The following is a 22,829-nucleotide window of genomic DNA, read 5'->3' as shown; positions in this document are numbered from 1 at the left end:
TAAGTTTCCAACTAATCTCAGCTTCTTTATACTGTAATTAACGTTTTAACTGAGGCATTTCTTATCCAAATCCAGATAACATCGTCTATAAAAGGTGTCACTGTGTTAGCAAGTTTTTTGTTTGAGCCAAGTATTTTGCTGCACATCGGTAAATCACTACAGCATTTTAGTGACAGATGAAAGAGACTTCCTGTCCGACCAAAAAGTCAGAAGTTTACCTTATTTAAAAAACAATAAGTTGACAACAAAATTTAAAATGATAAACTTTGACAAATAAATTGTTGTTTTTAATAGGCTTAGGATGCTGCACATCGGTAAATCACTAATCGTTTTTTTTTTCCTATTGAATGATTAGGTGATTGCGAGTGCATAAGTATGGATTGTTTTGTATATATATTTCTGAAATGTTTTGAGCGATATACATCATTTCTAATTTGATAGTTTTATGGCATTTGCTTCTTCTTTTTTTATCAACATGGCATTTGCTAAGCATTCTTTCACTTTGGCAAGAAAATATTACAGAATTTGATATACAAACAACACAAAACTAAAATTTTTTTCTCTATTAAATGGTCTATTTTTGGTGGTTTTGTTACTCAAACTTCTTAACAAAAATTCTTGTTTTGATCAGTCTATATTTTCATTATGTTTTGATTAGTGTTTTACAATTCAATTATCCAGAATTAAAAATTATAAACATCATTCCAAAGTACAATTAAAATCGTTTCTTAGTTTCACACTGAATATAAAATATAGAATGCTGGATTAGATTAAAAAATAAGTGGGATAGTGCAAAAAGAATGCAAAATCAATGATCATTCTATAAATGTTACACTTTTGTCATGAAAAATATTTGCCTAATGATTCTTCTTTAGAGAGTGTAAGTGAATTGAAACTAATAATGTTAATATTTTAAAGGATAAAAGTAAGCATTGACAAATAAGTGTTAAAAATAAGTAAACAACTTTAATAAAAACTATTGATAATAGTAGTTAATAAGTTTTCAAAAATATTATTTATATAAATGTATATTATAAATAAATTGTTTTTACACTTTTTAGAGTCTGGAAATCATCTATATGTTTTAGATTGCATCAAAGAGATTATAAATGCTTAATTTGAGATTGTAAATGTAATTTTACAGATACAAGGGTAAAATTTATTCAAATAAAAATAATATTTTTTTTTTACAAAAATGCAATACCTTTATTTAGAGAGTGTAAGTGAATTGAAACTAATAATGTTAATATTTTAAAGGATAAAAGTAAGCATTGACAAATAAGTGTTAAAAATAAGTAAACAACTTTAATAAAAACTATTGATAATAGTAGTTAATAAGTTTTCAAAAATATTATTTATATAAATGTATATTATAAATAAATTGTTTTTACACTTTTTAGAGTCTGGAAATCATCTATATGTTTTAGATTGCATCAAAGAGATTATAAATGCTTAATTTGAGATTGTAAATGTAATTTTACAGATACAAGGGTAAAATTTATTCAAATAAAAATAATATTTTTTTTTTACAAAAATGCAATACCTTTATTTAGAGTTTGGAAGATCATATATAATCTTTAGACCGTATTACAGAGGTTATAAATGTTTAATATGAGTATGTTAATATATGTTCTGTCTTCTAAGAACATTTCTAAAAGATATCTTTAAAAATATTGAAGTTTTATTCATTTCAAAAGCAACTTTAAATTTCAGATTTCATCTTTCATTTGCATGCATTCTAATCTATATAATTATTATCTCATTATTTTTTTGTCATACAATTTTTGTCACATATATATTTACATAATTTAAGTGAACATCTTGAGTGAAAATAAAATTATTAAATATTTTATATTTCAATCGTAAACAAAAATTTACACATCAACAATATTATGTTAAAAACTCATACAACATACAGAAAGAAAATTGCATGAACATATATATATATATATATAAATATTACAAAAATGAAGACTGCGTTACAAACTTAATTGTTTATAACGAAAAAATTATGATACAACTTAATTTAATGAATATGGACTTCAATACAAAATACAAAGAATTTAAAACTGCAGTTGAAATTGTTTTTCAAACTTCAAATTTTGAAGTTTGGTGAATCTCAAAAATAAGGTGGGGATGCTCTAAAAAAGGTTCATGACACAGTTATGACTTATCAGTGTACACATAATCCACAATCCAACTCCATGACACAGGTTTTTTCCTAAACCACAGGACATAGTATCAGTTATCATTTAACAGAAAGACGACTTCGATTCACTTCTCAGATGGGGAAAAATTCCAGTAGCTAACATCTCAAATATTCCTGGCTAGTGCATTTTAACACCAAGAGCTAGTCAGAAAGACCAGATCACAATTCGAATGTTCACAGTTTCATATGTTGAAGTTAGGAGCATAATTATAATGACGCTGGACAGAAATTCCGCAAGAATCGTAATAATTGAGAAACCAGTATACTCATGGAAACATATCTCGTGTGTTGAGTACATGAAAGCTAGCTACTTAACTAAAAACTGATACATAATTCCAAAAACTGGAAAAGAACCCAATATATAAACCAATTCTAAAAATCATCTGAAATTTCTACAAGAGAAGGTAGAAGAAGCCTTGAGAGCAACAACAGATCTTCTCTTCATGCATTTGGGATCAACTGATAGAGTCGGAGAAGAGGGGAAGTGACGAATCAGAAACGAAGAGGACAATGGTGATGATGAGACAAATAGATTGGTGATGTCTTTAAGAGGCTGTCTTCTAGATCTCTTTCTCCTGATTCTGATTTGGGTTTTCTCTTTATCAATGGATGAAGAAGAATCCAGAGGCTTGACAGAAGTAATGGTCATCGCCGAGGGCGAGACATTCTCTTTGTTGTCGTTTTGAGCTTTTAGATCGAGAGCCGCCATTAATGTACAACTACAGAGATAGAGAGAGAAGGAGAGTAGAGAGAGAGAGAGAGATGGGCTTGAGGATAGGAGGAACTGAAGAACTGTATATGAAGTGTGTGAATAGGAGGGACTTTGAACCAGATTTGGAAGTTCATAGATCTGAGATTTGTTTTTGAAGTTTTCGTTTCTATGGAGGGAATTTTTGGTTTTGAGGATGGTTCTAAAAATTTTCCGAAACTTGGAAAAGGGCTCTCTGTGTTATGGAGGGAAGTCGTGTTGGAAAGAAAAATTCTCCGTTTCTATTTTGGTTCAAAATTTTGGTTTTCTTTTTACTATTTAAAGTGTTTGACTTTTGACTTGAAGAGATCTAATCATTTCACTGTACCAGGCAATTAGCACAGTTTTACGCGCCATTTGGTTTGGGATGTGCGCCAAGAAGAGGGAACCACCGAGTTTTTTTTTTTCTAAACAAAAATCAAATTATCGAACTGGGCCTAAAACGAGTACATCATTTTCGAGCCCATGGGGTTTATGTGCTTGTAATGCACGCATGCTCATTATTTGGTGGGACCCTAAATATATCCACAATGTGTATGTTAAATTGTTAAGTATGAATGTATTTGTGCGTACTTATATTCAATTGAAATTTAACCAGATATTCAATTGAAAATTAACCAGATATTCAATTTTATCAATCATCTAAGTCGTATATAATGATTGATAGTTCCTTTCACGTCTTTTGAAACAAGATAGTGTTTTAAAAAAAAATTATTTTCTTTGCATAGTGGTTTCTGAGAACTTTATATCGGTTGTTTCCAGATCATAGCTGGAGTCATCCGACATAGAGATGTCAAATGGGCGGGCTATAAATGGGTGGTCCGTGTCCAAATCGATATGGTCCAAAATGGACAGACCCAGATTAAACCATAATTAAAATTTGTCCAGATGGGTGAACCCAATTATATTCATGGACAATATTGGGCTTAACCACTTGGACAATGGGCGGCCCAATAAACTTAAATGTCTAGGGTTTGAAAAATTGGGAGAAAACACAAATCACCTTTTTTTTTTCTTCCCGTCTCACTCTTGTGTTTTTTCTTCGTGTTTGATTCTTCCTCTTCGAATCATCGTCTTCGATTTTTCCTCTTCGAGTCCTCGTCTTCGATTCTTCCTCTTCGTGTTCGATTCTTCTTCCTCGTCTTCGTTCTTCTTCAATTTTTTTTCGATTCTTCACCAACTTCTGATTTCATCATCTCTTAAGATTTGATTTTTCGTGATTTGTGTTATGGGTTTTCACTATTAGCTACTGATTCGTATCATCTACTAATATTGTGTTATGGTTTATGTGTTAAATAGATCGGTGATTTGTGTTCATAATGAAGTTGGTGGCGAGTCTGGCGACTGTTTCTGTTTCCGCAAGTCAGACGAAATTACGAATTTTTTAAACTTATCTTGAATTTTTTATAACTTTGAAACATGAAGTTTAAAACTTAAAGTTTAAGTATGTGACATCTTTAAAATTGAAAACTTAATAATCTTTAAATTTTTAAAACTGAAATTATGTTGTTTACATTAAATGGGCGTATGGGCCGTCCATGGATAGCCCAACAAATCATGGTCTTATTTGGTTATGGTCTCATTTGGACATGGTTCTATTTGGATTTCGACCAAAAATGTCCAGCAAAAAAATGAAACCCATTCGGACACACCCAAACCCGCCCAACCCGCCCATTTGACATCTCTAATCCGACATAACGAAACATGACGTTCCAAATTATAAATGTGACGTTTTTTCCTTTCTTAACCAGCAAATGAGAAGGATGATCGAATACCTTGGAGTAATGTGACGTCAACACTTCTGTACTGTCGACGATATAGTGTTGGTGTAAGTCCATCGAACCTGTTACCAATAGGACGATGCTACCAGGTCAATAAATGAATAACTCCGAGTAGTTAACATTCTTCGGATAAAATCTATCTTGAGATAGTTTCTGAGAGAAGAAAAAGGTCAATATTCTTTTACCTCTTAAGCAACAGTGGTGGTTTGAGTGTCCCTCAAACTCAACTTGGCTGCGAACTTCTGGATCATACGAATGTTTCTGCTTATTAAGGGAAACCAAAACACACAAGAGTCCATACATATACAGCTATAGACAGACAAAATCTAACAACGACACAGAAATTAAAAGGATATCTTGTCTTCATGTAAAGGATGGTTGAGCATCAGTAGCTTATTGTTGTTTACTACAGCACGGACAAGTAACTCTTTCGCTTCCTCATGCTTCTTCTTCAGAGTGTTGCATATCTGCACAATGGAACAAAAGGCAATGATCAAACAGTTTAGAAATGTGGTACAATGATCGAGAGGAAGAAACTTACACTCTCGAGTTCTTTTGTATATGCTTCAGCTTTCTCTATGTTATCAGAATTCTCAGTGACCGGGATTTCCAGATTTGCCATGTTTCCGTTCTGGTGATGAGACGTATTATCTATTCTACTCTCTTGGCTTGAGAACTGGAAAATCAATTGTGTGACAAGTGTTGACGTAAACTAAACACAGAAAGGTTGTCGTGGAAGTAACAATCAAATGTCTGTTGATGTATCTAACCTTTCCTTGCGCAACTCTATGAGTGAGCTCCTCAACGTTCCTTTGCATTCTCAGTCAAATCATATATCAAGAAATAAGAACTAATGAAGCAAGGCTATAGATAGATATGGTTTGGATAACCAAAAGTAGAAACCTGTTTTCTCTTGGAGACATGGAAAATCGTTTAAGTTGTGGCTTCAGTGATCTATCTGCATCCTGTGGAAAAACAAATAATTTTACTCAAGCTGCAGGCATATCCATGAAGTATGAACATCGAAAATTGAGTTGGAGACTAAACCTCATCAAGAGCTTTCCGCTTTAAAGATGGGAAGTGCATGATTTGTGTTTTGTCTCTAGGAGCCAAATGATGAATCTCAGAGCCTTTTACAACTGGAGCTTCGATATTTCTGTCCTTGCTTATTGAAGCGCTAACTTCTGGTTGCACTGCAGAACTGGGTTGGTCTTTGTTTACTCCAATGGTCCTATAGTGGAAGAAATTAGGGAACCTGAATTGATGTATTATCATGAGATTCTACACAAGAAACTGTTGTGCGTTCTTTTTATACCTTTGGGTTTTCGAAGAACGCGGATCAGACATCATATTTCCAAGTTTAGGCCTTTCAAGAGATACCAACTTTGACTTCTGCAAAGCTTCTGCTCCAGAACTCAATTTTTTACTTACCTTCTGAGTCAAGCTAGAAGCATCGAGTTTTGAGCTGCGACAAAATCCATAAGAAAGGAAGCTTACTGCATACCATTATAATAAAATTCCTAGGGAAAAAAACTTTGACGGCTACAAATTTATATACAATGAGGTAGTAACCTACTTAGGGAATCAATAGAATGGCAACAGATAGGAAAGAAGTAACTTAAAACGAGTTTATCTCACCTTATATTGATCTGCAAGATGGACTTCTCTCTAGTTGTATTTTTAGCTTGCATCTTTAAATGATCCAACTGTCCAGCCACATTTTCTGCAGTCTTGGCATTTGAATGGTCCTTATGGATTATCTTTTCATGAGACCTGCTGGTAAAAATAATCGAGTTTGTTACCTAGCTTATATTTATCACCTTAAAAGAAAGAGAGAAGCTTATTCTTATGTTTTAGCATATAATCCCAGAGCATTACCTGATAGAATTGACATTTGCTGTTTCAGAATCCGTTTTCACAAGCTCAACTGGACATGCTCTAGTTTTGGATCCAGGCAACACATCTTGTATATCATGTCTGCATTTTGGAGAGGAAAATATTAATGAAAAGCTAGTTAGACAGACAATGAAGAAAATAAATAGTACCTTCTATCATTTGTAAGGTTCATATTAACCGCAATCTTTTCTCGGGTCACTGGCCGACTCTCTGTTTGAGTTAGAGAGGACTTCAGTACATGGGATTGTGGTTTTTCTGTCTTCCTAAAAAATTTGGATCTGATAAGTCCTGAGTCTTTGTTTTGCGTGATCTTTAAATCACTGAGCCCTGGCACGCTGCACTCAATTTACAGAATATAGCAGTTAGACATTTATTCCAGTTTCCAAGTTTACTGGAATAACGTTAAAGCACAAAGTAGTTTTGGTTTTTTAACCTGTGGGATGGATCCAGTGGTAGTTTTCCACTCGAATCTTGTACTTGGGCAGCTTGGCTTTGACGAGAGCTTGGTGATATTTTTCCTGAGAGAGTTGTTTGAGGATGTCCATGATCTGGATCAGATGATGTTCTTCTAGTGTGATCCTGCATTTCTGCCTGAGTGCCTATACCCATTTCTTCCTGTTGATAATCCATTTTGTCCAAACATAACTGAGATGAGATGCTTGGTTTAGTCTGTTCAGCCTTTTCATAGCTTGTGTCCATTGCGGAAATCATATCTTTGTCTGCATTCTGTTCTGGATCTCTAGGAGAGTCTACTTTTGAGCTAGACCTGCAGATTTCGTTGATATCTGGACTGATTTCTCTGTTTGCAGCAGTATGTGTAGTCTCAGAAGCATGTAATGGCGAGGGTGCTGCGGTCTCGTTTGAAAGACATGGATCACCTGTGTCTTCAAGCATTACACATGATGTCTTCAATGGTGAAGCGTCTACAGATTCAGGTTGCAGACACATTGTATGAGTAGGTGAGGTTTTTATCCTTAGACCTTGGGGTGATTCCACAGCCTCAGAGTTCTCCATCCTCTCTTCTGTAGCTTGCTTCGAGTATGCGCTACTCTCCACAACCATAGTATCTGTAGTCTTGGAATTTATGTTCTCTTTTTCAGCAGAATCTTTTTCCTTGACTTCGGTGTTTGACACGGAGGCAGCTTGTCTGGTTATCGGTAAGTCTTCACCAAAGTCCAAAGAGTCAGACTTATCAATTTTACTTATAGTAGAAATCGCTTCGAAATCCATGGCCTTAGTCGTTGTCTTGGCTCCTTTCTTCGGTGGGCTTGAATCAAGATTAAAGTCGTCTAACCTGCTTGCAGAAAAGAATAGTGGTAAGTAAAATTCAGATTGAAATAAGATTTCTTAGAAGGATATTGTTTTAGTAGAGATTCATACGCATCAAAGTCATAAGAGAAGGGAAATGGATTCTTTTTCTGCTTTAAATCTCCACTAGATTTATCACAAGGGCTTTCTTTCGCTTTTGTGGTTTTCTTGGCTGGGCTGGAGAAATCGAAGTCTGGCATATCTATTTTGAATGATGATGAATTTCCAAAATCTCCATCAAAATCGAAACCCATATCCCTGAAAAGGAGACATAGATACAGAACTTATATGAGAGCCTAAACATTGTTGTCAAGCAACCGCATCTTAAAGATGTAATCCATCACAATGGAGAAAAATATTGGCTTAAGCGCAAAGATGATTTAAGAAGCACATCATATAGGTTACACTCACAGCTTGAAGGCATTCTTCTTCTTGTTAGCTGGCGACCCAAAGGCAAAATCCATCGGATCATCTGCCATTGACTTAAAGTTCCATGTATCTTTTTCCATGTCGTTGTCTGCAGGTAACCCATGGAAATTTAGAGAATACAGACAAATCACCCAGATCTTAACAATGGAACAACATATTAAAGTATCAATCTATGTCAAGAAAAACCAAAGTTGACCAATAACTGGGAATAGAACAATGAGGATATCTTTCTGATGTAAAGCTCATTAACATCAAGTTATCAAGAAAGTCGACTTCATAATTTTTGCCGCAGGCGGCTTGAAGGGATTCCATACTAGTAAAACAATTGGATTCAATAATGTTCAGATCACTGCAAACCTTACCGAGGATAAGATCTTTCTCCTTAGCTTCAGTAGAACTTTTTTTAGCAGGCGCAGACATTGCAAAATCTGCTCAGCATTACTTTTGACAATTTACTGCAAAGAGAAAAAAAGCTACCATCATGGCGAAATCACATTGTTTGATATGTTATGTTCTGATGAACAGAAACTAGTCAATGACGAAAAAAAAAAAAAAAAGAAGTAAATCAAGTCACGTCACAAAGTAAAGAAGAACGTTAGCAGGTAAATGATTCGCTACTAAGATCGAAACTACCGCAGGTCTAACTATCAGCGAGACTGAGAAAATAACAGATCAAACAATGTGATTATACGAGAAGGAAGAGATGTAGCTGGAGAAATCAACACCAAATTCGCAGAAACTCAGGCGATTCGTAAACTATTATCGAGCATTCTAACTCAAATCTACGCATAATCGCTACATCCAGTAGATTAATGTTCACCTACTACCATCATCAATTTTTTTTTCGAACCGGAGCTAGAACGACGCATGAGAGTTAAGATTCTACTCGAGCGACGAGCAAGAAACGCAAAGTTCTTACCGATTGAATTGATTTACAGTTGATTCCGAAGTAGGAGCTAACGGTTAACGTTCAACGGGGAGAAGACGACGACACAGGGAGAGAAAGTTCGCCGACGGGAGCTCAGAGGGAAGATTTGAAATTGCTGGGCTCCGAATGATTTCGTTTTGGTTAATGGACCGTTTGGTGGGCCTTTTACCTACTTTTAGTTAAAAAAAAATTGAAATTTAAAAATAAAATAATTTTTTAGAGAAGAAAATCTATCTATCTCTCTCTCTCTCTCCTTATCCAGACCACAAGAACCAAACAAAACTTCAGAAGAATTCTTAAAAGCCAATCAGAAGCTAGTGAAGCATCAAAAGCTCACACACAAAAAAAAAATGGCGTCTCTTCTGGGAACTTCTTCAATACGTGCGTCTCCTTCTCTCTCGTCTTCTTCTTCTTCTTCTTCTTCCTCAACACCTTCGATCTCTCCCATTTGCTTCAGGCCAGGTAACCCAAACAATCTCTCCAACCCTTAAACCCTACTCTTTTCTCAACTATTTTGAAAAGCCAGTTCTTGTTTACAGGGAGAATCTGTGGAAGAGTGTTAAATGCAGGAATCCAAATAAGGCCAAAGAAGAACAGGTCTCGTCACCATGTCTCTGTCATGAATGTAGCCACAGAAATCAACTCCACTGAACAACAAGTACGAGTTCTAACTATATCATCTTCACTTAAAGTTTCAGTCTTTACTTGATTTTACAAAGAGTAATTAACATATATGATATGATGTTCACATAAAGCTTCAAACTTTACTTGATTTTACAAAGATTGTTGTTGGTTTTTAATGGTGGTTTTGGGGTTTTAGGTAGGGAAGTTTGATTCAAAGAAGAGTGCAAGGCCAGTTTATCCATTTGCAGCTATTGTAGGCCAAGATGAGATGAAGCTATGTCTTTTGTTGAATGTCATTGATCCCAAGATCGGTGGTGTGATGATAATGGGAGATCGAGGAACCGGGAAGTCCACAACCGTCAGGTCTTTAGTCGATCTCTTACCCGAGATTACGGTTGTTGCAGGCGACCCTTACAACTCTGACCCTTTAGACCCTGAGTTCATGGGCGTTGAGGTAAGAGAGAGAGTCGAAAGAGGAGAGCAGGTTCCCGTCATTGCCACCAAGATCAACATGGTTGACCTTCCACTGGGTGCGACTGAAGATAGAGTTTGTGGAACTATTGATATCGAAAAGGCCTTAACAGAAGGTGTCAAAGCCTTTGAGCCTGGTCTGTTGGCTAAAGCCAACAGAGGGATACTCTACGTTGATGAAGTCAATCTCCTGGATGATCATTTGGTTGATGTGCTTCTTGATTCCGCTGCTTCTGGTTGGAACACAGTTGAGAGGGAAGGGATCTCGATCTCTCACCCGGCGAGGTTTATCTTGATTGGTTCTGGGAATCCTGAGGAAGGAGAGCTGAGGCCGCAGCTTCTTGATCGGTTCGGTATGCACGCGCAAGTAGGGACAGTTAGAGATGCTGAATTACGAGTCAAGATTGTTGAGGAGAGAGCAAGGTTTGATAGTGACCCGAAGGAGTTTCGTGATACTTACAAAACCGAGCAGGACAAGCTTCAAGATCAGATTTCAAATGCTAGAAGCTGTCTTTCCTCTGTTCAGATTGATAGGGAGCTGAAGGTGAAGATCTCTAAGGTGTGTTCGGAGCTTAATGTCGATGGGTTGAGAGGAGACATTGTGACTAACAGAGCAGCGAAAGCACTTGCGGCTTTGAAAGGGAAAGATAGAGTGACTGCAGATGATGTTGCAACTGTTATACCTAACTGCTTAAGGCACCGTCTCAGGAAAGATCCGTTGGAGTCTATTGACTCAGGAGTTTTGGTTTCTGAGAAATTCGCTGAGGTTTTCAGCTGAATAGGAGAAGAGGTTCTGTTATCATTTTCTTTTTAACTTTTGTAAAATGTGAGAAGAAGCTGAAACAATGAACAGGCAAATCTGATTCTATGATTGAATATGTAGTTGTTCTTTTCTCCATTAAGCTGATGAAACTCTGTTTCCTTGCATTTTCAAAGCATTCTTGCATTTATTTAGGCTAAGAAACTATCATGAGATGTTGTCAGGACCACTATTACTGTATTGACGTATTGATGTATTGACGCTCTGTTGAGACAATGGATTGGTAGACCACTCACTTCGGATTTCGGAAGATTACATACCAAATAAGCTTTTCACGTTCAAAAGAAAGAAAAAGAATTCAAACTTTTTGATGTACTTGAGGTTTTTGCCAAGTCACATAGCAACAAGATACTACTGCCCTGAACAATACGGATGACGGGGGGAATATAAACTTGAAATAGACTTTTTAGTTTTTTTTTGGCAAAAATAGACCCGCAAGGAGAAAAATGACTAAAAAATGTTTTATTGAAAAGTAAATATGCATTTATAGCATTTGGGTTAACTAATAGTATAAGACTTAGGGTTTAGAATTAAGAGATTGAGTTTTGGAAATGGATTCAAAATTTTAAAAATAAAAAATAAATATTAAAATTTTCAAAACAAAAAAAAAACTATTTGGGTCATTTTATTTTTTTAGGACAAAAAAAAAGTCTATTTGATAGAATTGAGCTATAAACTTCTTCAGACCCTTTGTATGGCTAGAACATTGAAAACAAGGTAGGATGAAGTTTAATAGAGAAATCAAAACCGAGAAGGATGTGCTGACCTGAAAGTCTGAAAAAGAGACCACAAAAATAAGTTTACTTACTTCTTCTAAAGCGGCATGCATTGGGGGAAAAGGGTGCAGTCAGTAACTACTTTTAACTGAAACGTATCTTTCAACTGAAGGCAAGGAATGTGGTACAGTTTCTTACCTCCATGTCATAAAAAAAGAACTCCGTTGCCGGGACTCGAACCCGGGTCTCTCGGGTGAGAGCCGAGTATCCTGACCAGCTAGACTACAACGGATTTGATGTTTGCTTGGTATTCCTTAAAGATATTTCGATAATCCAAAAATGATCTCTGACAACCCAGCCTCCCACCGTTAAACCAAATCGTCTAAAAGACTAAAACCCTAAAGCGCCAAGCTTTCACTCGCTTCCCTAAGCCTGAGATTCTGGAATCTCTCTATAATCACAAAATGGAGCTCAATTTCTCTTCCAAGGCTTTAACCAACAACAAGCTCCCTTGCTTCGCCGCTACACCCACCACCGGCACACTCTTAAACCCATCAAAATCGCTGTGCTTGGCTTCTCACCATCAGCTTCCCAGAGTTTCATTCTCTCTCTCGTCTACTGATCCTCTCAAGCTAATCACTTCAAGAAAGGTAAGCTCTTTTAACGAACCTTCCTCTCCCTGATTCTAATTTTCAGCGATTGGCGACTATAGGTGATAGCAATGGCTGCGGGAAGTTCCAGAGACTTGGAGATGTCGAACTTAACGGCGTTATCTCCTCTGGATGGACGTTACTGGGGTAAAGTTAAGGACTTGGCTTCTTCTATGAGCGAGTTCGGCTTGATCTACTTCCGTGTACTCGTCGAGGTATCTGCTTTTGTGACTTCACGTGTCTGAGTTGAACTAGTAGTTCTGTCCTAATGCACCCATGTTCTTGTGTTTGTTAGATCAAATGGCTTCTTAAGCTTTCGAACGTTCCCGAAATCACCGAAGTCCCCAGCTTTAGCAAAGAAGCTGAGGCTTACTTGCAAGGGATCATCGATGGGTTCAGCGTGGACGACGCGTTGGAAGTCAAGAAGATCGAGAAAGTAACCAACCACGATGTCAAGGCTGTGGAGTACTTCTTGAAACAAAAGTGTGAATCTCATCCAGAGATTGCTAAGGTTCTTGAGTTTTTCCATTTCGCCTGCACCTCTGAGGACATCAACAACCTCTCCCACGGTTTGATGCTTCGAGAAGCGCTTAGCTCCGTTATACTCCCGTCCATGGATGAGCTCATCAACTCTATCTCCCTCATGGCTAAGGAATTTGCATACGTCCCCATGCTTTCTAGAACTCATGGCCAGGTTAAGGCTCCAAATAAAAAAGACTTGTCATGATTTTTGAATCTGACAGTTCATTTGATTCTATATAAATCGCAATGCAGCCTGCTTCACCTACAACGTTAGGGAAGGAAATGGCGATTTTCGCAGTGAGGTTAAGCGAAGAAAGGAGATATCTTGCAGAAACTAGGATTAAAGGGAAGTTTGCTGGTGCTGTTGGGAACTACAACGCTCATATTTCAGCTTATCCTAATATCGATTGGCCTCATGTTGCAGAGGAGTTTGTTACTTCTCTAGGATTAACATTTAACCCATACGTGACTCAGGTATATACTATATAGTTTATGTTCATTACATTTTCGTTGTTTCACTGAGTGATTGTTCTCTCACGGTTTTTTTTTTTTTTTTTTTTGCAGATTGAGCCTCATGACTACATGGCTAGACTATTTAATACAATCAGCCAGTTCAACAACATCTTGATTGATTTCGACAGAGATATATGGAGCTACATATCTCTAGGCTACTTTAAGCAGATAACTAAAGCTGGGGAGATCGGATCATCGACAATGCCACACAAAGTGAATCCTATTGACTTTGAGAACAGCGAAGGGAATCTAGGGAAAGCAAACGCTGAGCTTAGTTTTCTCAGCATGAAGCTTCCCATTTCGCGAATGCAGGTTTGAGCATTTTCTCTTATGTATCTCTTTGACTAGAACAATGGGAATAAACTAAGCCTGACAAAATGTACCATGTGTGCAGCGTGACTTAACTGATTCAACTGTATTGAGAAACATGGGTGGAGCTTTAGGACACTCTCTTCTTGCTTACAAGAGCGCCATACAGGGAATCAAGAAGCTTCAGGTATTATATTAAATATATCACTTTAGAAAGGTTTTAACTTGTCATAGACTAAGAATGTTCGTTGATATATAGGTTAATGAAGCTCGGTTAAAAGAAGATTTGGATCAAACTTGGGAAGTCCTCGCTGAACCGATTCAAACTGTAAGTATCTTCTGTAACGAACTAGCTACTTCCATATCTCTCACTAACTCACGGTATTATATTAAAAAGGTGATGAGGAGATACGGTGTTCCAGAGCCATATGAGAAGCTGAAGGAGCTAACAAGAGGAAGAGCTGTGAATGAAGAAAGCATAAGAGAGTTTATCAAAGGTTTGGATTTGCCTGGAGAAGCTAAATCTCAGCTTTTGAAGTTAACTCCACACACTTACGTTGGTGCTGCTGCTGCGTTGGCTTTCGCCGTCGATGAAGCTCTGCACTTGTGACATTGATGATGGTGATAAGATTGAGCCGTTGTATTATTATTTTCCAAATGAAATGAGAATAACAAAAAAAAAGTCAACTTATTTAGATCGATGCCTTACACGTTGAGTGATGGAGATTCATGAGAATAATCTTGTACTTTTGTGTTATGTTTCCTCTTTCAGATTTTGACATCACCAAATAATCTTTGAATTATATCAGTTGTGGCGGCCCTCTATTTTTTTTTATTTTCTTATTTTTTTATTTATAAAACCATATTTATTCTCAAACCAATTAAAAATTGTGGTAATTAGACAGGTCATATATAACGAAAAATTAATTACATTGGAGTCAAATGATAAAAGAGTTCACAAGTTGAATTCTTTTCTATTGATCCGAGTGGTTATATCTTTATATATAAAAGAGGGTTTACTCCCTCCAGGTGAAGCCACCTCAGCGTCCACATCACTAATTTGAAGTCTGACGTCGCGACACCTGTCCCTCTTCCAAAACGCTACACTTCGTCTGTGTTCTCTCTTTTTTTCTTCTCTTTCTGTCGTCTTTTCTTCTCGCCGTAATACTTCGCCAAAACCGCCAACATAAAAATCGGAGACATCCTGCCCGGTGAATCTCCGGCGTACACACGCAGTCCAACACGCAGTCCTGGAGTTAGAAGAAACGCCAAGAGGTTGGTGAACGGGCCAAGAGAAACCAGGACCTTGGATGGTGAAGCTTCCATAATCGGTATCGATCAGGTCGGATATCCAATTAGCGTTTTCGGGTGACACCATCTCCTCAAACTCCACCGGTAGATCGATTTCTTCCGTTAAAATTTGATTGGATGGAAGGAAGAGAAAACTGTTGGAGGAGACGAAGTGTGGAATAATCCCAGAGATTGGAGTTGTTTTCACGTGCATTACTTCATCTCTTTTGGGCAGTAAAACATTAAAGTTTTTTTGTTTTCTCTGTTTTCTAACACAATCTCATTTTGCATTTGGTTTGAAATCGTTGGCTCTGATTACATTTTGGGGGAGTCCAGAGTTATATCTGATTCCTTAATTCAGTTTTGCACTGTAGAACCAACATGATGAAATCGAAGCAAAGTTCTTCGAGGAGAGTCAGAGAGCAGCACTAGAAGCTAAATATCAGAAATTGTATCAGCCTTTCTATACCAAGGTAATGCAAATGGTCTTTGATTCTATCATCACATGAAACCTCAACTAATAAAAGTTTGATTAAAAATACTTCTATGCGTTGCTACTTACTTATATGTTAATAGTGTTGAGTGTTCTTTACTTCTTTTTGTATTCCCACATGCTTATAACTGATATATTGATGTTTTTCTGCTTTCCTAAGATGACTAATACAAGTTTAACAAGACTTCTCTCTGTCGTATGATTATAAGTAACTGACACTAATGGTTTTCTGCTTTCCTATCCCATTGTTCACATAAAACAGCGATATGAGATTGTCACTGGTGTGGTTGAAGTTGAAGGTGCACCAGAAGAAGTGAAAACAGAAAAATGAGAAGACAAAACTGCTGAAGGTATGCTATCTATTGCGCACACTAAAACCTGATTATGTTTTTAGTTTCTGATGATCGTGAAATATTGTTTCAATTGATACGAGCATCTGTTTTTCTTTTTTGTTTCATGCAGCGAAAGAAGTACCTGATTTATGGCTTATTGCATTAAAAAACAATGAAATTACTGCTGAAGAGGTCCATTATTAGGATACTCTTATATTGTTTTTGTTTATTAAAATTCGATTCTCTTTATCTTGATGTACTTTTTCCCCAATGATTCTAGATACCTGAGATGAAGGTGCTCTTAAGTATTTTAAGGATATCAAGTGGAACAGCGTTGAAGAACCAAAAGGGTTTTTAAGCTCGACTTTTTCTTTGATGAGAACCCTTACTTCAAGAACACAGTCTTGACCAAGACATATCACATGATATGAAGATGAGCCTATCCTCGAGAAGGCCATTGGATATGATCTTTTGATTTTATCATGCATTTACTGTTTTATGGTTCTCTAGAAGTCTTATTGATCTTTTAAGTATTATCCAGGACGGAGATTGAGTGGTTTCCTGGAAAGTGTTTGACTCGGAGGATCCTTAAAAAGAAGCCAAATAAGGGATCCAAAAACACAAAGCCGATCACTAAGACTGAGGACTGTGAGAGTTTCTTCACCTTTTTAAGTCCACCTCAAGTTTCTGATGACGAAGAGGATCTTGATGATGACATGGTATGGACACCCCCCAAGTGCAGTTTTAATTTTTGACTTGGTATTTCAGAATGCGTTAACTTGATAATTCAAAATAATAAAGGGATTGCCACCATCTTTGTTTTACTTTTACTACCAATCCAAATACGTAAAGCTTCCCCTATGATTCTATTATATAAAATTTAACTGAACTACTAAGTTGATAATTAAAATAGCCTTCAGAATAAATATTATACACATTCCTCTAACACTATGCAGTAAAGACAAGTACCTTATGCGCTCTATTTACATCTTCAACCAAATTTCATACAAGAACTTTTTGCTTCAGTAGTAGCAAAGTAAAAGTATATCTCACCTAGGATTTGTTTGTGAATGAGCTATACACATTTGATATCATGCGTTTTCACTAGAACCTAAGTCCAGGCATGAGTTAGGAACTTTTCATTTGTTTCTTTCTATATCATAATACTCCTCCGTTACTGTCTCGGCAGTGAGTCTAACCTCGAGACAAGTCTTGAGCCAAGCTGCGTTTGGTACCCACCAGACATATTTTTGTCTAGAAATATGATTTGCTTTTTGACTTTTGAACAAATGGAACAACTGAAAAGCATAAGGCAGTAACTGAGAAAAATAATATTTAATTAGTTGTACATTTAACAATATTTTATAACAAAACTTATATAAGTAAGATAAATAATATTTAGATAACGAGTCTAATTAAGTGCGTTGTAAATGGAAAAAATTTATTGTAAGAATTTAGTCTATAATTTTTAAGTAGTTGTAAGTTTTTTGATCAAGATAATATTAAAAATTTTAAACATATGATTTAAGAAAAAAATCACAAAAATATATATTGTAGATTTAAGAAGAGGGTCCATTAAATTACTCAGAGACAAATTGAAAAAAAAAAGTTATAAATGAAACATGTCTACAATTCAGCCAATTAAACACCATAACTAAAATTTAATTAATTTTTTTTCATTCTACTCATCATTTTATATATAATTTTCAATAAAAAATTGAATACAAAATTTGGATTTGCATAAGAAAAAAAACAATGAATAATTTAAAATTATTTTTTAATTATCGAGCTACTTATATTTGTGTAATAGATTATAATATTTATATATTAAAATAAACATACTAAATATATAATTAAAATTAAAATTCAAACAAAAAATCCGGGCGTAGCCCGGGCCGATCCTAGTATATTTTATAATCAAGTAGCTAGACAAATACGAAAGAAAAGGGTAATTCAATAAATTTTATCCTTTTTTTTAAAATAACGTTATGAGTTTTTTGTCATATTCAGAGCTTTTGCTATGCAATTTTATTCATTGTTACCATTTACATGAACACAAGTCCAATCTCAAATAAATATTACAGGATCAGTGTAACTAATTTTCACTGAAAAGAAACTAACTACTTTTCCTTTAGAGTTGGTAAGATTTATCTCAATTCTCAACTCATTCAACTAAAACATGCGACTCTCAATAATCTCACCTCTACTTCATGTTTTACTCGTCTTTCCGCTGCAATATCTTAAAAGGGCAATTCTCTAAAATAGTTTTTTTAAAAAGTTTTAATCACAAAAATAGTCCTAAAACAAAGAAAATGACCAAACTAGTCTCTTTTTATTTTGAAATTTTTAATTTTTTTAAAAAAAATTTGATCAATATCTCCAAAACTCCACCTCTTAACTCTAAATCATAAGTCTAAGATTAGTTAACCCTAGGATAAAAATGTACTTTTACCTTTTAATAAAACTTCTTTTGGTCATTTTTCTCGTTGAAAGCTATTTTTGTGACAAAAATTTAAAAATAGCTATTCTATAAAATTTCTCTATCTTAAAACATAAACTTAAAATATCATTTTGACCAAAATATAATTAAAAATGTGATAAGTTAAAGCAGCAATTTATTAAGACCATATATAACATTTCCCAAATATCTTCTTACACATTGCTATCATTTTATTTATGGAAAAGTTTCCTAATGATCAAATTTGATTTTGAGCAAAGCTATCAATTATAAATTGAAGAAATATTCCTTTGGAAATGTATATATTCTGCGTTTACCAGTTCATGGCGGCCACAAACCTCGAGAATTCGTCAAAACATGTTTGTTCTCTAATCTTTCCAACGACTTTCAAAATATAAATGCTTAGTCATGCATTTAATAATAACAAATCATTGATCTTAAACCAACAAGGTTTTCGTCGTTACCCACTCCCCCCTTCTTTATTTCATTACAAAACACAGCAACACATCAATCATACCATATGATCATTGCACCATCTCTCTAAGATTTTTATTTACATCGATCTAACATTTCAATTTTCTTCTTTATTTACATTTTGGTGTGTTCAGAAAAAATCAACAATGGGAGCGTACAAATCCGACGACGACTACGATTATCTCTTCAAACTAGTCTTGATCGGAGATTCCGGAGTCGGAAAATCCAACCTGTTGTCTCGATTCACCAGAAATGAATTCAGTATCGAGTCAAAGTCTACCATCGGTGTCGAGTTCGCTACAAGAAGCGTTCATGTCGACGAGAAAACCATCAAAGCTCAGCTTTGGGACACCGCCGGTCAAGAAAGGTATACAAATCCTCCTTACCTCTCTTTTTATTACATACTAGAACCAATTAGTTTGGTTACTCATAATTTGCTTTATTAAAGTTTTTTGAACTTAAAAACAGTTTTTATTAAGTTTATAAAAGCTTTTGTTGTTTTACATCTTATATCAATCTAGAAGACTTGAAAAATTGATGTAGTTACATAAATATAATTTCTAACTAGATCAATATTTAAATATTTTTCTGTAGAAAAAACCAAACTAAATTAAAATGACATGAATATAAATATCGTATAGTTTGGTTTGGTTTCTCTTTATTTACGTATCTGTTTTGTTGTTGTTACACAGATACAGAGCAATCACGAGTGCATACTACAGAGGAGCAGTAGGTGCTCTTCTAGTGTACGACATAACTCGTCACGTAACGTTCGAGAACGTCGAACGATGGCTCAAGGAGCTTCGTGACCATACCGATGCCAGCGTCGTGATCATGCTTGTTGGGAACAAAGCTGATCTTCGTCACCTTCGTGCTGTTCCCACGGAAGAAGCTAGATCTTTCTCTGAAAGAGAGAATATGTTCTTTATGGAAACTTCTGCTCTTGATGCTACAAATGTTGAGCAAGCTTTCACTCATGTCTTGACTCAGATCTATCGTGTTATTGTTGGAATAAACTTGAAAGATAAAGAAGCTTGAGAGAGAAGTAAGGAGACCTAATCCTACCGAGCTTTGGAAATAGGAAACATAATAAGTTTAGGAGTTATCTAAAGATATGTTTATCTATTAGGATTAGGAAAATATAATCTATATATAAGTAGATATTGAGTTGTGATATCACTTGAGAGGATTAGAGATTTGAGAGCTTGTGTTTTGAGAGAGTTTCACAGGTTATAATAAGAGAGCAATTCTTATTTGAATCTTTAAGTTTTATATTCGAGTTCTATATTTGGTATCAGAGCATTAGGAGATCAAACAAAGAGAATCGAGAATGGGAGATCTTATTACGGCAACTCCGGCAAAGTTAAAAGAAGGGGAGCGATCATCCATAAAACTCCCGATGCTCACTTCCACAAATTACACGGTGTGGGCCATTCGAATGAAGAACATTCTCAGGGTTCATAAAGTATGGAGTCTTGTTGTTGAAGATGCAACAGAAGACGATGAGAAGAATGATATAGCGATTGGTTTGTTGTTCCAAGCAATCCCTGAGGCCCTCGTACTACAAGTTGGAGAGCTGGATACAGCACAAAAGGTTTGGGAGGCTATCAAAGCTCGGTATGTCGGTGCAGAGAGAGTTAGAGAAGCAAGGTTGCAAACTCTAATGGCAGATTTTGACCGATTAACAATGAAAGACACTGAGAAGATTGATGACTTCGTCGGCAAGCTATCAGAAATCTCATCTACATGCGCTGCCCTAGGAGAAGAGATTGAGGAATCTAAGTTGGTCAAGAAATTTCTCAAGTGTCTTCCTCACAAGAAGTACATACACATCGTGGCGTCTCTTGAACAAGTTCTTGATTTAAAGAACACGAAGTTTGAAGACATTGTGGGACGTTTGAAAACTTATGAGGAACGTATACGTGTTTCAGAAGAAAGCCATGAAGATCAAAGCAAGCTTCTGTACTCTAATACGGAACATCAAAACACACAAGATGATTACCGAGGAGGATATCGTGGAAGAGGAGGACGGTCTTATCGTGGAAGAGGTCGTGGTCGAGGCAGAGATACATCAAGAGTGATGTGTTATCGGTGTGACAAAACGGGTCATTATGCCTCTACCTGTCCCGATCGTCTCCTTAAACTGCAAGAAACACATGAGCAAGAAAAGGATGATACACAAGATGCAGACGAACTTATGATGCATGAGGTAGTATACCTCAATGAAGGAAAAGTCATGCCAAGCAAGTATGAGTCCAATAGAGAAGATAATATGTGGTATCTTGATAATGGGGCTAGCAACCACATGACCGGAGATCGTCGATACTTCAAGAGGATCAATGAGACCATCACAGGAAACGTCAAGTTTGGAGATGACTCTCGAATAGACATCAAAGGAAAAGGGAGCATTGAGTTCATCGATCGAAACGGAGAGACAAGAATGATGCGTGATGTCTACTACATACCCGATCTGAAGAGTAATATAATCAGTCTCGGACAAGCGACAGAATCTGGCTGTGACATAAGGCTAAAGGGGGAGTGCTTGACTATGCATGATCATGAAGGAAAGTTGCTTGTCAAAGCCGAAAGGTCTAAGAATCGTCTTTACAAGGTTCGTATGGGGATAAAAGATAACATGTGCTTGCTATCTACAACAACAGACACATCAAATCGCTGGCACGCACGGTTAGGACATGTCAACTTCGAAACGATTCAGTCAATGGTTCAGAGAGAGCTTGTAATAGGAATCCCACACATGTCTTTCGAGAAGAGGGTGTGTGGTTCTTGCTTACTCGGCAAGCAAACACGTCAGAAATTCCCGCAATCAACTGCTTACCGAGCTGATACAGCGCTCGAACTCATCCATGGTGATCTGTGTGGGCCTATAGCACCAAGCACCATTGGAGGAAATAGATACATATTTGTGCTTATAGATGATCATACAAGGTATATGTGGAGTATTCTTGTTAAAGAGAAAAGCGATGCATTCGAGAAGTTTAAACGGTTTAAAACAATGGTGGAACAAGACGCAGGTAACAAGATAAGAACGTTTAGAACAGATAGGGGTGGAGAGTTTGTTTCAAATGAGTTTAATGAATACTGTGAGAAGATGGGAATCAAACGGCACTTTACATCTCCATATACACCGCAGCAGAATGGAGTCGTCGAGAGACGAAACAGAACCTTGATGGAAATGACGCGAAGCATTCTTAAGCATATGCAAGTTCCTAACTACATGTGGGGTGAGGCTATAAGACACAGCACTTACCTTCTCAATCGCGTCGCTACTCGAGTGCTAAAAGACAAGACTCCGTATGAAGCTTATCGTGGAAAGAAGCCGAACATAAATCATCTCAAAACCTTTGGATGTATTGGATATGCAAAGTCTGTCAAGCCACACTTACAGAAACTTGAGGACAGATCACGCATGCTTGTTCATCTAGGCACAGAACCCGGCTCCAAAGCATATAGAATGTATGATCCCCAGATGCAACGAGTTGTTGTAAGCAGAGACGTCATCTTCGACGAAGCAAAAGGATGGAACTGGCGTCAAAACAACTCAGAACAGAGCGAGAATGGAAGCTTCAAAATCATATTTGGAGAGTTTGGAAACCACGGTATTCAAAAGGATCAAGAAGAAAGTGAAGAATCAACACAAAAGGAGACGAGAGAGGTCAGTGTAGCATCCAATGAAGAAAACACGCCGAAGGTAATAGCCATAGAGTCTGATCCCGAAGAAGAAGAAGACGAAACAGAGGTTCTGTTAAGGCGTTCAATGAGACATACTAGTAAACCACGATATCTAGACGACTATGTACTTCTTGCTGAGGAAGAGGGTGAATACCTACTTATGTGTCT

At 36.4% G+C, this 22,829-nt stretch overlaps 5 protein-coding genes and 1 non-coding gene across 9 annotated transcripts; 3 read left to right on the top strand and 3 right to left on the bottom strand.

Annotated features, from left to right (window-relative positions):
- Positions 1-1,979: 1,979 nt before the first annotated feature.
- Positions 1,980-9,433, bottom strand: LOC106407463 (uncharacterized protein At4g18490). Of its 4 annotated transcripts, none has more exons than XR_007326269.1 (17): positions 9,291-9,433; positions 8,734-8,826; positions 8,354-8,459; positions 8,015-8,200; positions 7,068-7,928; positions 6,784-6,969; positions 6,617-6,715; positions 6,377-6,514; positions 6,054-6,203; positions 5,786-5,969; positions 5,642-5,703; positions 5,509-5,548; positions 5,280-5,414; positions 5,095-5,205; positions 4,924-4,995; positions 4,733-4,800; positions 1,980-2,327 (listed from the first exon to the last, which is right to left on the bottom strand). XR_007326269.1 is itself a non-coding variant. In XM_013848326.3 (16 exons), exons 2-15 carry the CDS (start codon positions 8,789-8,791, stop codon positions 4,927-4,929), a joined length of 2,385 nt encoding a protein of 794 aa, XP_013703780.2. In that variant the 5' UTR covers positions 8,792-8,826; positions 9,291-9,432; the 3' UTR covers positions 4,732-4,800; positions 4,924-4,926. The 4 variants fall into 4 exon arrangements, 2 of the variants coding, with proteins under 2 accessions (XP_013703780.2, XP_013703781.2); XR_007326270.1 differs by having other exon boundaries at positions 1,980-2,221; XM_013848326.3 differs by lacking the exon at positions 1,980-2,327 and having other exon boundaries at positions 4,732-4,800; positions 9,291-9,432.
- Positions 2,345-3,801, bottom strand: LOC106407464. Its single transcript, XM_013848329.3, has one exon. The coding sequence runs from the start codon at positions 2,916-2,918 to the stop codon at positions 2,589-2,591; it is 330 nt and encodes a 109-aa protein (XP_013703783.2). The 5' UTR covers positions 2,919-3,801; the 3' UTR covers positions 2,345-2,588.
- Positions 9,434-9,513: 80 nt separating the features above from the next.
- On the top strand, positions 9,514-11,292 carry LOC106410621 (magnesium-chelatase subunit ChlI-1, chloroplastic). Its single transcript, XM_013851164.3, has 3 exons — positions 9,514-9,761; positions 9,839-9,957; positions 10,120-11,292. Exons 1-3 carry the CDS (start codon positions 9,650-9,652, stop codon positions 11,170-11,172), a joined length of 1,284 nt encoding a protein of 427 aa, XP_013706618.2. The 5' UTR covers positions 9,514-9,649; the 3' UTR covers positions 11,173-11,292.
- Positions 11,293-12,149: 857 nt separating this feature from the next.
- On the bottom strand, positions 12,150-12,222 carry TRNAE-CUC. Its single transcript has one exon. It is a non-coding gene; the product is annotated as a tRNA-Glu (tRNA).
- Positions 12,223-12,241: 19 nt separating this feature from the next.
- LOC106408366 (adenylosuccinate lyase-like) lies at positions 12,242-14,732 on the top strand. Its single transcript, XM_048762946.1, has 8 exons — positions 12,242-12,580; positions 12,643-12,795; positions 12,876-13,274; positions 13,355-13,576; positions 13,667-13,927; positions 14,010-14,111; positions 14,184-14,252; positions 14,322-14,732. The coding sequence occupies exons 1-8, from the start codon at positions 12,395-12,397 to the stop codon at positions 14,532-14,534; spliced, it is 1,605 nt and encodes a 534-aa protein (XP_048618903.1). The 5' UTR covers positions 12,242-12,394; the 3' UTR covers positions 14,535-14,732.
- A 3,835-nt stretch (positions 14,733-18,567) lies between these two features.
- Positions 18,568-21,091, top strand: LOC106409700 (ras-related protein RABA1e). Its single transcript, XM_022705771.2, has 3 exons — positions 18,568-18,856; positions 19,106-19,338; positions 19,664-21,091. The coding sequence occupies exons 1-3, from the start codon at positions 18,794-18,796 to the stop codon at positions 20,007-20,009; spliced, it is 642 nt and encodes a 213-aa protein (XP_022561492.2). The 5' UTR covers positions 18,568-18,793; the 3' UTR covers positions 20,010-21,091.
- Positions 21,092-22,829: the final 1,738 nt, after the last annotated feature.

Source organism: Brassica napus, chromosome C7 (assembly GCF_020379485.1).
Source record: "Brassica napus cultivar Da-Ae chromosome C7, Da-Ae, whole genome shotgun sequence".
Taxonomy (NCBI): domain Eukaryota; kingdom Viridiplantae; phylum Streptophyta; class Magnoliopsida; order Brassicales; family Brassicaceae; genus Brassica; species Brassica napus.
Note: the sequence above shows the minus strand (reverse complement) of the source record. Positions and strands in the feature narration are given on the sequence as shown.

Excerpts from the sequence above, each read along its gene's own strand:
- LOC106407463 (XM_013848326.3), bottom strand. The coding sequence starts at position 8,791 with ATGTCTGCGCCTGCTAAAAAAAGTTCTACTGAAGCTAAGGAGAAAGAT. Across the intron at positions 8,201-8,353 it reads AAGAAGAATGCCTTCAAGCT|GGATATGGGTTTCGATTTTG; the intron begins GTGAGTGTAACC and ends TCTCCTTTTCAG. Across the intron at positions 5,206-5,279 it reads ATACAAAAGAACTCGAGAGT|ATATGCAACACTCTGAAGAA; the intron begins GTAAGTTTCTTC and ends TCCATTGTGCAG.
- LOC106409700 (XM_022705771.2), top strand. The coding sequence starts at position 18,794 with ATGTATATATTCTGCGTTTACCAGTTCATGGCGGCCACAAACCTCGAG. Across the intron at positions 18,857-19,105 it reads TCGAGAATTCGTCAAAACAT|AAAAAATCAACAATGGGAGC; the intron begins GTTTGTTCTCTA and ends TGGTGTGTTCAG. Across the intron at positions 19,339-19,663 it reads GACACCGCCGGTCAAGAAAG|ATACAGAGCAATCACGAGTG; the intron begins GTATACAAATCC and ends GTTGTTACACAG.
- LOC106407464 (XM_013848329.3), bottom strand. The coding sequence starts at position 2,918 with ATGGCGGCTCTCGATCTAAAAGCTCAAAACGACAACAAAGAGAATGTC.
- LOC106408366 (XM_048762946.1), top strand. The coding sequence starts at position 12,395 with ATGGAGCTCAATTTCTCTTCCAAGGCTTTAACCAACAACAAGCTCCCT. Across the intron at positions 12,581-12,642 it reads AGCTAATCACTTCAAGAAAG|GTGATAGCAATGGCTGCGGG; the intron begins GTAAGCTCTTTT and ends TGGCGACTATAG. Across the intron at positions 14,253-14,321 it reads TCGCTGAACCGATTCAAACT|GTGATGAGGAGATACGGTGT; the intron begins GTAAGTATCTTC and ends TATATTAAAAAG.
- LOC106410621 (XM_013851164.3), top strand. The coding sequence starts at position 9,650 with ATGGCGTCTCTTCTGGGAACTTCTTCAATACGTGCGTCTCCTTCTCTC. Across the intron at positions 9,762-9,838 it reads TCCCATTTGCTTCAGGCCAG|GGAGAATCTGTGGAAGAGTG; the intron begins GTAACCCAAACA and ends TCTTGTTTACAG. Across the intron at positions 9,958-10,119 it reads TCAACTCCACTGAACAACAA|GTAGGGAAGTTTGATTCAAA; the intron begins GTACGAGTTCTA and ends TTGGGGTTTTAG.